Source organism: Aphelocoma coerulescens, chromosome 1, assembly GCF_041296385.1.
Source record: "Aphelocoma coerulescens isolate FSJ_1873_10779 chromosome 1, UR_Acoe_1.0, whole genome shotgun sequence".
Taxonomy (NCBI): Eukaryota; Metazoa; Chordata; class Aves; order Passeriformes; family Corvidae; genus Aphelocoma; species Aphelocoma coerulescens.
In genome coordinates, this window is record NC_091013.1 from 34,219,615 (window position 1) to 34,231,124 (window position 11,510).

The 11,510-nt window shown below is 45.0% G+C and overlaps 1 protein-coding gene across 1 annotated transcript; it reads left to right on the top strand.

The window, feature by feature from the left end:
* Positions 1 to 225: 225 nt before the first annotated feature.
* LOC138118295 (regucalcin-like) lies at positions 226 to 9,427 on the top strand. Its single transcript, XM_069029194.1, has 7 exons — positions 226 to 257; positions 3,483 to 3,651; positions 4,112 to 4,294; positions 5,529 to 5,744; positions 7,215 to 7,346; positions 7,976 to 8,130; positions 9,348 to 9,427. Exons 2-7 carry the CDS (start codon positions 3,486 to 3,488, stop codon positions 9,396 to 9,398), a joined length of 903 nt encoding a protein of 300 aa, XP_068885295.1. The 5' UTR covers positions 226 to 257; positions 3,483 to 3,485; the 3' UTR covers positions 9,399 to 9,427.
* The last annotated feature ends 2,083 nt before the right edge of the window (positions 9,428 to 11,510 follow it).

Here is an 11,510-nt window from a genome sequence, read left to right on the forward strand (position 1 = left end):
ATACTGAGCAAGGATTTTTCTCTATCCCACGTCCTGCTGCTGGCACTGCAAACCAGACCATTCAGAAAGGCTTTGGTCCCTACCTCATCATTCATGTGACTGCTGACTGAATACAAAATGTGAAAGGTTACCTGCTCCATGCAGATAACATCAACTGGTGCACATTTTTAACCGTCGCTGAAAACAGCAGCCAGTTTCATAGGACCAGTGCTGGAAAAGAGTCACCAACCCAGGTCTTGCAATATTTTCCTCAGCAGGTGCGTTGATGTGATGAACTGCAGAGTTTCGCATAGGTGTCCTCCAGCTTGGTAAAAATATTCAGCTGTTTGACTGAGGGGAAAAGGGTTCCTAAAGTTGGTTTATGCAGATGGTTTCCTGACTGTACATTAAAAGTTTTAGCTGTCTGCCTGCTTATTCAAAGGTTCAGCTTGACATCAAAAATGAAATGATGTGTGTTTGCATGGGAGGGAGAGAGGGAGGGAAATAGCAAAAAAACTTTTAAGGCCAGTCATTCATTTGTATTTTACCTGTATCTTTTTAGGGGTACTGAAATGATCAACTTTTGTCCAGATCATTTGAAAAGGGATGTGGACTGAGGTCTACAAAGACTGTTTTCAAACAGCTACCAGAGAGAGGGTTTAGTTTCCAGAGCAGACAGGATGTTTTTACATTAGTTTTTTATTCCTAACAGGAAATTTTTCTTATGGTCTCCAAATTCTGGTAACTTTTACCAATTAAACAGTTTAACTTGGAAAGTGTTTCAGTGACACCTGTCCATCCCTTAGTCTCCATAAGGGGTTTAGGCATGAGTCCAGGAGGCTGCAAAGCCAACAAAATGTTTGAAAGAGGATATAGGCAGGGTGAATGTGATGATGTTTTTTTCCAGGGATTTCGTTTTGGGAGACGACAGAAGGATTTGGTGATTTTTGCTTGGAATTTCTCGTCTTTCCTTACACACCCATCTCTGATGGGTCAATGCTGTACCAAGCAGGGTACGAGGTGCCACAGATAAAGGTTCCAGTTGGCAGGATGGCTGGGGACTGATTATGCTGGGGTATTTTGAACGAGGTTTTTTTTGGGTCATTCCCTCATTTTTCCCTCTGAGATACTGTATTTGGTGAAATGCTACTGCTACATAGTTGGTGTCAGCAGGGAGGGCATGGCAGGAGGTGGCTTGTTGAGCAGAGCGGGGACATGGACTAGACAGGACGAGGCTGAGTCCCTCCCAGCTTGTGGGGACTCTTTTGGAGGGCAATGCTGCCACTTAGGGTTGGATGGTCCTTCCTGTTAAAAACTTCCATTTTCAGCTGCTTGTAAAGATTAGTGAAACCTCAGCTAGCAAAACACAGACATTCTCTTCTAATTGCCCTCTTCTTAAAAACAGGGAGGGGTGATGATGATTTGAGCCAAAATATTCACCAGTATGAAAACTTTCACAGCTGGAGTGATACACAGGAGTTATTTCTCGGCAGAGGGGATGGATGCTGAGGCTGAATGTGCAGTCAGGGAAGGCAGATATGCATTGAGGGTCCACGGGACAGGGCAGGTCTCTGCAGCATCCCTGGGGGGACAGGAGAGGGGAAGCAGGCAGCTGATGCAGGCAGGACGGTTTCTCCCCTGCCTGTGCCTTGCGAAACAGCTGGCAATAGTGTGATTGTGTACTCCTCATATGGCATGTGGGGTGTGTCTGTGAATTGGGATTTCGCCGTGGCTTATCTTCCAGGCCCCTGTTTTGGTGTGGGCCAAGTTGGACAAGGGGGGTGTAAATGAAATGGAAAAGAAAGGTTTAATAAGGCTCGGAAACAGCTGGCAAGACAAATACGCACTGGCTACTGCGGATCTGGAGGCTTTCTGCCTCTGCAGGGACCGAGCTGCTGCCGAGCTGCTGCTGAACTCTTGTTTTCCCACAGGGGTGAGAACAGCTCTGTGCTTTCCAGACCATGATACAATAAAGTCAGCATTGTGTCTCCAAGCCTCGGGTCCCACATATGGCAGCCACATGACACAAAGAGAAACTAACCTAAGAGAAACTCACTCCTCCAGCTCAAGCATTGTTTAACAGGTTTTTGGAGGTTAAAACTTGGCATCTTGCTGTGTATCCTCATTTATACTTTAGACTGATGCTGTTTGCCTGCGTGGAGCAGCTTGCTGCTCAGCCTCTTGTGGCCAGTGTTTTTTGGAAGGGAGAAGGATGTATTTGATAGCTGGGTTGTATGAATCTTACCCTGGTGCTATGCAGGAAAGATCCCATGTCCCTCAGCCCTGGCATTTCCACTCACAGTGATTGACTGGCTCTTACCACATATTTTGAAGTGCATTAGTGCTAATTAATTATCTGGAAACCTTATCGCCAGCTCACCTACTAGGAAACAATACCCACTTGAAGACAGTAATCCCTAGGATTGATGTTAAGTCAGGGATTGGCTGCCTCCCAAGAATTATCTTCCAATCTGTGGAAAAAATGTGCTGAGGCCAGTGGGTGCAGCAGTGGAGGCGGCTCTATTAGGGGTGACTGAGGCAGTGAGTGGGCCTCTTTCTTTTGTAAGAGCTGAATGACGGAGATTATTGTTCACATCCCATCCCTCAGCAAGGTCAGGGCAGGCCCAGGATCCGTGTTTTGGAGGACATCAATGGGCTCTGGACACAAACCTGATGGATTGTGCACCCTATGTGGGTGTCAGTCAGTTGTGGCTGATTGACTGATGTCCCTGTGAGTACCCTGCTGCAATGGGGATGGGGTAGCCAGGGTATGAACAACTCCTGGCAGAAGCAGGCATATGGAATGGGAGCTTCACTTGGCCCCCCAAGCAACAACTGGGGTAATTGCATCCCACAGCCTGGCATTGGGCAAAATTTGGAGTGTGCAGCAGGGGATGGAGATGAAGCTGGGGCAGTGAGGGGGCTGATGAAGAGGAAATGCTTGGAGGGAAAACAAAGCAGTAGAATTTCAAAGGCAGGAGCTTTCCTCAGTGTTTGCATATTCTCACTGACTCGGTGTGGGAACTTGTGCAGTGGCCTCTGTGGCAAAGTAGTTGGTGCTGTGGGTGCATAAACATCTTCCTATAGAGGAAGTCAATGCACCTGTGTTGATAGGTCAGAGCCTTGTTTTTCCACAAAAAGATTTCTGACTCATTGGTGCTGCTGCCTACTGATCCCTCCCTGTGGTCTGGGGGACCCTTAGGATCACTGATCCCCAGACAACAGCTCGGTTCCAGCTCAGGGCCATAGCCCCAGCACTCCTGTGCCTGGAACCAGGTGCCTCATCAGCAGCTGTGGTTTAGGAAAGTTTTGCTAAGGAGAAGCTTTGGTGCCTTGAGCTCATTCTAGCCATGAGAGCATGGAAATGTCATAGGAACCGCCTAAATTACACTGTCATGTGAGATTTGGAGTGCTTTGCCATTTACAAACTCTGCTTTTAAACATGTAGCCATAAAAGAATCCACATGAGGGCTTCTAATTACACATTATTAACTTCTCCTCAGATCATGTCTTCCTCCATCAAAATCGAGTCTGTTGTGAAGGAGAAGAACCGGATGGGAGAGTGCCCAGTCTGGGAAGAAAGGGAGAATGCACTTGTCTATGTAGACATCAACTCGCAGAAAGTTTGCCGCTGGAGCCCAGTCACCAATGAGGTGCAGAGTGTGTCTGTGGGTAAGAGTCTGTACTCACTGCTTCATCCTGGGAGTCTTCTCTGTCTCTCCCATCCCTCCCTCCTGGTAGGAGTCCTGCAGGTTGGTGGTCTCTCTTACTTTCCATGGGACCACACACCTTGTTTTCCCATATGTGTTGCTGAGCACAGTGTGGCCTAAGCCAGCTGAGCAGAGAGGACCATGCACATGTTGCCCCAATAAGCCTAACTGGGAATGCACTTTTCATTTGGGACCTGCAGAGGAACAGGTATAGCGCTAACGGCTGTGCTGTTCTAGCAGATGGAAAAGTCCATGGAATATAGATCCAGAGAGATGTGCTAACAATCCCAGGGGAGAAGGATCTTGGCATCAGCTTAGCCTTTCCTGGTCAGGGGTGTCCCAGTCAAGCCCAGATGCCCTCAGTGAGGGCTGAGTGATGGCCCCAGAGCTCCCCTTCATCTTCAGCTCTCTCTCACCCACAGATGCCCGTGTCGGCTCAGTGGCACTGCGGCAGTGTGGGGGCTACGTCATCGCCCTGGGGACCAGGTTTGCCTTCCTGGACTGGGACACCCAGGCAGTCACCACCATCCTCGAGCTCGAGCAGGATAAACCCAACAACAGGTTCAATGATGGGAAAGTGGATCCAAAGGGGAGGTTTTTTGCTGGTAAGTTCCTGGCAGAAATTTCCCCTGGAGCAAAGGGAAACTAATTACGGTGTATTTTATATAAGGCATTTTATTCTCTGTCTTGTGAATGCTCTGCTTGCTTACTGCCCAGTGGAGGAGGACAGGGGACTTCACATCCTCTGACCTAGATGAGGACAGATGCTGTTGACAAGGGCCATCTGACAGGAAGGCTCTCCTACTTGGTGGATGGTGTTTTTCAAACAACTGCCTCCATGGAAGGTGAAAAGCCAGTGAGGGGCTCATAGAGGTGGGAATTTTTCTGGAGATGTAGAGAAGGATGCAGCTTCTAGAGCAGAATATGAACTGCAGCTTGCACCCTTTACATGCAGCCTCTCTTGGTTAGCCTGTGGAAAACAAGGATGTGGGGGGAGATCCTCAACCTCCTGAAGGCAAGAAGGAGGTTTAGGTTGTGTATTATGTAAAAGGTCTTCACCCACAGGATGGTCAGGCCCTGCAACAGGCTCCCCAGGGAAGCAGTCATGGCACCAAGCCTGACAGAGTTCAAGAATAGTTTGGACAACATTCTCAGGCACATGATGTGCACCTGTATTTTAAAGCCATGGCCCATTTAAATCATGAAAGTAGCCTACAAAGACCAACAACAAAAACAGCATATGATGCCTGCCTGCATCTTGGCTTTCGCAGTGAGCAAAACCTCAACCCCCTGGCATGTCCTGGTGGTCCTTTGGGTCTTTGATGTCTATGACTTAAACCTCATGGCAATGCAGAGACATCCTTTCATTGGCCAGGATCAGCTCTGTGGGAGGCAGCTGCTCCTGATCCGCTCCTTTTCCTCTTTCGCATCACTCTGACAGGACCTATTAGTCCCTTTCATCATAGAATTGTAGAATTGTAGAATCATAGAATGTTTTGGGTTAAAAGGGACCTTAAATATGATCTGGTTCCAACCCCCCTGCCATGGGCAGAGACATCTTTCACTGGACCAGGTTGCTCAAAGCCCCATCCAACTTGGCCTTGAACACTTCCAAGCATGGGACATCCACAACCTCTCTGGGCAACCTGTTCCTGTGCCTCACCACACTCACAGCAAAGAATTTTTTCCTTAAAATCTCTTCTTTTTAGGAAGAAAAGAAAAAAAATCACAATCCTGTGATTCTCCTTGGGACCTCTTGGTACCACTTAGAGAAGGTTTTTGATCAAACATGAGGAACAAGCTTCTACTTTCTAACCAATGCTCCCACTTCCATTTCAGGTACGATGGCTGAAGAGACGGCACCAGGGGTCCGAGCGAGGCGGCAAGGAGCTCTCTATACCCTCTTCCCTGACCATTCAGTAATAAAACAGTTAGACCAGTTGGACATCTCCAATGGTCTGGATTGGTCCCTGGACCACAGGACCTTCTTTCACATTGACAGCCTGTCATATGCTGTCCATGCCTTCAGCTATGACGTGCACACTGGAAAGATCGGTACTCATGCTTTTAAATTTGGTGACGAGTAGTGCTACTGCTCTGCCTGCAGCAGGACCTGGGCCTGTGAGATGCAGTGATTTATTTGACAGATCTCATATTTTCTGGTTACAGCTTGTCAGCCGGCTGATTGTGATATTTCTCAATTTAGTTACTCACCAGGTGTATTTGGTGAACAAACTTGGCAGTCTTTAAGCTTACTTACATCTAGAGAGATGGCTCATACTTAGACCTATTCAAGGAGTTGCAGGGAAGAAGCCATTTACACTGCAGAATGAGAAAGAGCTTTTAGGATGCTATTTATTCTTGAGTGCCATCTACTGGAGTTAGTTTGATTGTACTAGCTCCATAAATACCAGTGGAGAACGTGCTTGTGTGTATATCACAGAAAGGTATTTGAAGGATCAAGCTGTCATTATGATGGAGGTTTCCCAACCAAGTTTCTGAAATTGAGATGTTTTAAAATCTAACTTAAATTAGTTTTATGGATAAACATTTTTTATTATATCTGCAAGAAAGAAAATTTAAGTGTAAGCAACATAGATATAATCTCATTTCAAAACTTTTTGAAGTATTTTCATGCTGTATCAGCCTTATATGCTTCACAGGAATTTAAATGGCTCAACTGCCTTTGTACTTTAAAGAGTGCAAGCTTTGGGTAATCACAGATGAAAATCGCACAAAATAATTACATTCACTCAGATTTCATTTTGTTGAGAACATCTATTTCTACAGAGTTTAGGATATGAGGTTTCTAAAGATGATATAATGCAACTTTTTCCCCTGAAAATATAAAAAAGTAATATGTTTGAGCTTCCTAGGTTTGGTTTTATGCTCACAACTGTCTCTTCTTGGGAAGTGTAATGGCCAGAAGGTGCTGGGTGGGTCAGAGCAGGTGGTCCACGGCCCGTGGACCCTGCTCCATGGACCATACGTGCCCACCAACACATCTGCACTGCGTCCTAGACCATGAGCAGTTGGTGTCCAGGCTTAATCAAAACTGGTTGCTTGGATGGCCATTAAAAAGTAAAGTTTTTGATCTTTAGCTGGGAGAGATTGCTTATCACCAATGTTTAAACCCAGGTGATTATTTATGTGACATATACAGGCTGCCATGACCAATGATAGTCCAGGAAAAGTTACTGCACTTGCAGCAGTTGTGTTATGGCAGGCAGCAGGTGGGTTAACAAGAGAGATGGGGACATTTTGTTCTCTTCTCTTGGTAGAATAACAGGAGCACTAATTTGGTACAGTCCCAGACAGAAATGGCAGTGCTGGGGACTTGTCTCAGGCAGGCTAAATCAGGCTTTTAACACATTTAAAATGCGTATGTTATGTACATTTTGCAGCATGTCTTTCTCCCAGAAAATGAACGTAGATGTTTGCAAGAGCATGGAAGATGTTAGACTGGGAACTGATACAGAATGGGTAGCAGCCCACGTAACATCAGCTTTGTAACTCTTCCTGCAGCCTGCCCCAAACTTTTGTACCATCTGGAAAAGGAGGAGCAAATGCCAGATGGGATGTGCATAGATGCGGAAGGGAAGCTCTGGGTGGCCTGTATTGACGGCGGCAGAGTCATTCGCATAGACCCAGAGACAGGTAAGACCTCCACCAGTGTGTGCATACAAACCTGAGGGGAATGGCAGCAGGAAGAACAGTTTGAAGGTGACAGAAGAAGGCGAAATTTGTTGCCCACTTCTGCCCCATGGGTTGCCAAGAGCATCGCTGGTTCAGGCTCTGATCATGTAAAGAGTGCAGCTCCCTGGGCTGCTTCCCAGTGTCAGGTACCCCTGCTTCCACTGTTTGCTGATGAACTGCACACTCTTCTTAATAATACCACTACCAAAAAAAAAAAAAACCAAACCCAAAAATAACTGCATATAAAATTTCTCAGCGTTGAAATGTTTAACTGGGAAATGCTTTAAGGAAAAACATCCATCCCAGGTCAGGTGTCCCTGCCCTTCTTGGCCTCACACACTGTACTGCTTCATTTTGAGAAAAGGAAATGAAGCTTTGCAGATGCAGGGGAGTGGCTGAAAAATAGTTAGAGATGAGGTAGATGAAATAATTTGATTTCCCCACAAACTATCCTTTAGGATATGGTCTGTCTGAAGGGGAGGTGCCTTCTGAGCAAATGTCACATCTGTGCCATGTGCACTAATAGTACATTCATAATTACATGCTTCCTAGAAAATGGACATTAGAAAACAATTGCACATTTTTCCTAGGAAAAAGAATCCAAACTGTGAGGCTGCCGACTCCGAGGATCACCTCTTGCTGCTTCGGTGGAAAAGACTACTCAGAAATGTATGTGACTTCTGCATATGATGGACTGGACGAGGCCACCTTAGCCAAGGAACCTCATGCAGGAGAGATTTTCAAGGTGAGCAGATTTTATTTCTTTCCTTCTGTACATCAGACCTGCCAAGCCTCATGTTCTGAGAGTGAGGTGGCCCTGGCTGCCCTTGCTCATCCCACTCGCCTCATGAACTGCTCCAGGTGCATTGCTTGTCCCCCAGCCAGGCACAGCTGCTTTTGCAGAGCTGCTCATGCACTTGGAAGGAAGATTTGGAGAAATACAAGTAACAGTGCTGATAGCTGGGTTGGCCAGCTTGATTGGTCAGGATCTGAAGGCAGTCAGTGGGTATGGATCTACCATACGGATAGCATATTCTGTAATATACTGTAAGGAATTGCTTTTATCTCTTAGTATACTTCCATCACTTTTGGAAATTTCATTTTCTTACTTCTCAGTTTTTAATTGTGCCAGGAAATCTAAAGGCTTACAGAACATATTTCTCCTGTAAAAATTAAATGCTTAAATCCACCAGGGCAAAGTTTTGCATCTCAATCTGAAAACTTCTGGGATTTTTTTTGGTCTGTTAAAAATGACTGCTACTTTTTGAGAAACATTTTTGTCCAGGGCTATTGAATCTGAAACTTGTTTCTCTCTTCATTCTTTTTTCCACTCCATTAGCAAAAAGCACATCAGGAGAATAAAATGGCATCCTTACTCAGCAATTGCCATCAACCCAAACCAAACTCTTTTATCTGTTTGGCAACAGGATGAAGACATTACAGGAGGGATGGAGGTCTGTTCTAGGATCTGGGACACTCCAGTTGAAAGATGTGCTTAGAGCAGATTTCTCATGGCTGACATCTGATATATTCCTCAAGCAGTATAGTTTAGAAGCCCACAGGAGGATTAAATGACTGTTGTCTTTTTTGGTTTTGTTCTTGAGTTCTCCAGTCCCACAAGGGAATTGGTATTTTCCAAATTCACATTTGTCTTGCATGGACAAAGCATGTTAAAAATCACTATGAGTCGTTTTGAAGATAAGGACTACATGTAAGGGCCACAGATAACATTTAAATTACCAAATTATTTAGTGGTGCTAGATAATCTTAGTGATTTTAAAGAGTTTGAAAGAACTCCAAGTAATGACTCTTTTTGGGCTCCTCTTGAGGCAGGGGACCCTCCACATAGGAGTCTGTTGCTATGATACTTGTTCTACAATGTTTGAATGTTTTCATTATACTCAGTTGGAGATTAATCTGTTTTCTTTCTTTTATCTTTTAATTTTTATTTTTTTTAAACAGATAACAGGCCTGGGTGTGAAAGGGATCCCACAGAATCTCTATGCTGCTTGAACCTTGACACTAAACAGCAAAGAAGAAATGCTTCCATCTTGCAGCAGCTCTGACTAGGAGAAGTCAAATGAACTACAGAATTTATTTGTGTGAGGATTTCTAAGCCCACATTTGTGAGTGTGCATGTTTGGAGTTGAAGATATTTCTTCTTCTGTGGGCCTATGGCTTGCTGCAGTAGGTTGGAGAGGTAAAGTTAATCTGTGTTACACCTTGATAGCTTTTGTGACTTGCCCTAAACCTCTTAGTGCTCAAGTGTAGTTTCGTTGAACTTTCTGATGACCAGCTCTGGAATTTCAAGTCTGTGCAGTTCCCAAAGCAGAATCTGACTCCTCATGTTACAGTGATATACCAGCAATGATACAGCAGATTCAGCAGATTTTAATAAACATTTTAAAAGTGGTGCCTTGAACTGGACTGTTCCTCTGCTGTGGGACTCCCCCGAGGTGTTGTTGGTTTTTTTTTTTCTTTTTTTTTTTTTTTTTTTTTTGATGATCAGACGTATTTGTAGTATCCAGGTTCCATTTTTACATCCTCATTAGCCTTTTACCAGGCTGTCCTGTCTTTAGGACACCACTTAGGCTGCTGAAAATAAACTCTGCAACTATACTTAAAAAAATGCTTACAGATGTTTTGTCTCTGCATTCAGATGTTACCATGAAAACACTGACTGGCCACACACAGTCAGTGCACACACAGGCTGTGAACCACCAGGGCGGCCCGAGCTACCAAACACGGATGCTCGGTGGAGCTGTCCTCTCAGGGGCGATATTTACACCCACACACACAGACTTCCCTTTGCTTTACACGTCTCCTAATGTGCGCACAGCCTCACCATCTTGTTCCCCTTTCTTCTGGTGCTCTTCCTCTCCTGTTTCAAGTATTTTCCTCCTTTTTCCCTTTAGATCTTCCCCTCCCTTCTCCTCCAGAAAGCACAGCATCAAGGTGTATTTTTAGAGGCTGCTTAAATAATGACCCAGCGCTACCCTGGACTCACTGAACCACTGTGATCCTTTCAGGATTTCAGAATGCTGGAGACCTGTAGATATGCAGTGAAATCTAGCCTTTGCATTGAGTTTGCTGTCTTTTTGCTGCCTGGAAAGATATACAGCATATAATACATTTCCAGATCTTTAATGCTGATACTTCATGATGTTACAAAGAAGGCAATAATATGCATCATTTACCAGACCAGATGTTTCAGTGTTTTCCTCTGAGGTATTTGACATTTTCACCCCTGCCATTCAAAGCCCTCAGACACTATGAGCAGGGAGAAAGTACTCAATGCCTCAATGTTCCTCAGTGTTGGAGGATAATCTCCCCCAACAACCCATGCACGGAGGAGCAGAGGAACTGTGGTTAGCCGTGCAGAAATGTTAAACACAGTTTCCACAGGGCTGTACGCAGACTGCCTCTAGAATTAGCTGTTTTCTCCAAACCCAGCATCCCTCTCCTAGCCAGGGGTCCCTCACAGCAGTTTTGAAAGAACCAAGCTGGGTTGATTTATTCCTTTAAAAATACCCACATTGCCAAACTCTCTTATGTGGTAGCCTTCTGGCTTGATGACAAGTAGGAGGTCTAGTGCTGAGTTCTGGTCAGTCAGAGGATAGGTCAAACCACGTATCCTAGGAAAATGTCCTACCCGTTTCAAAGTGGATGTTCCAGGGGAAGGTTAGGAGGTATATTCAGCCCCTCAGTTAAACTGGGCCACAGTCTGGAAAGAAATCTGAGATGCAGAGGACCAGGAAGGGAGCTTTATTCATTAAGTAGTACTGAATATATTTGGCCATGGACAGGATTTTCCAAAGTGCATTATTTCACTGTAGTTACCTGAAGTCTACTCTAAACCCCACATTAGGTACTTTCCTGACATTTATTGTAGACGGTTACTTTATGTCATTAGCAAGCACTTTGCTCCTGTGCTACTTGACCAGATAATTTGTATAGCAGGGTAAAGGGGCTTGGCCTATCACTCCTATCTTTTGCCCTGGAGGTGAGTGCACAGAGCTGCACAGAGACAACTTGATTGAGAAATAAAACATTCATCTTATTGTAATGTTTGCTCAACAAATAGGCTGTTGTTTTTCTCCCTAAGTCATAATTCCAATAGTAATT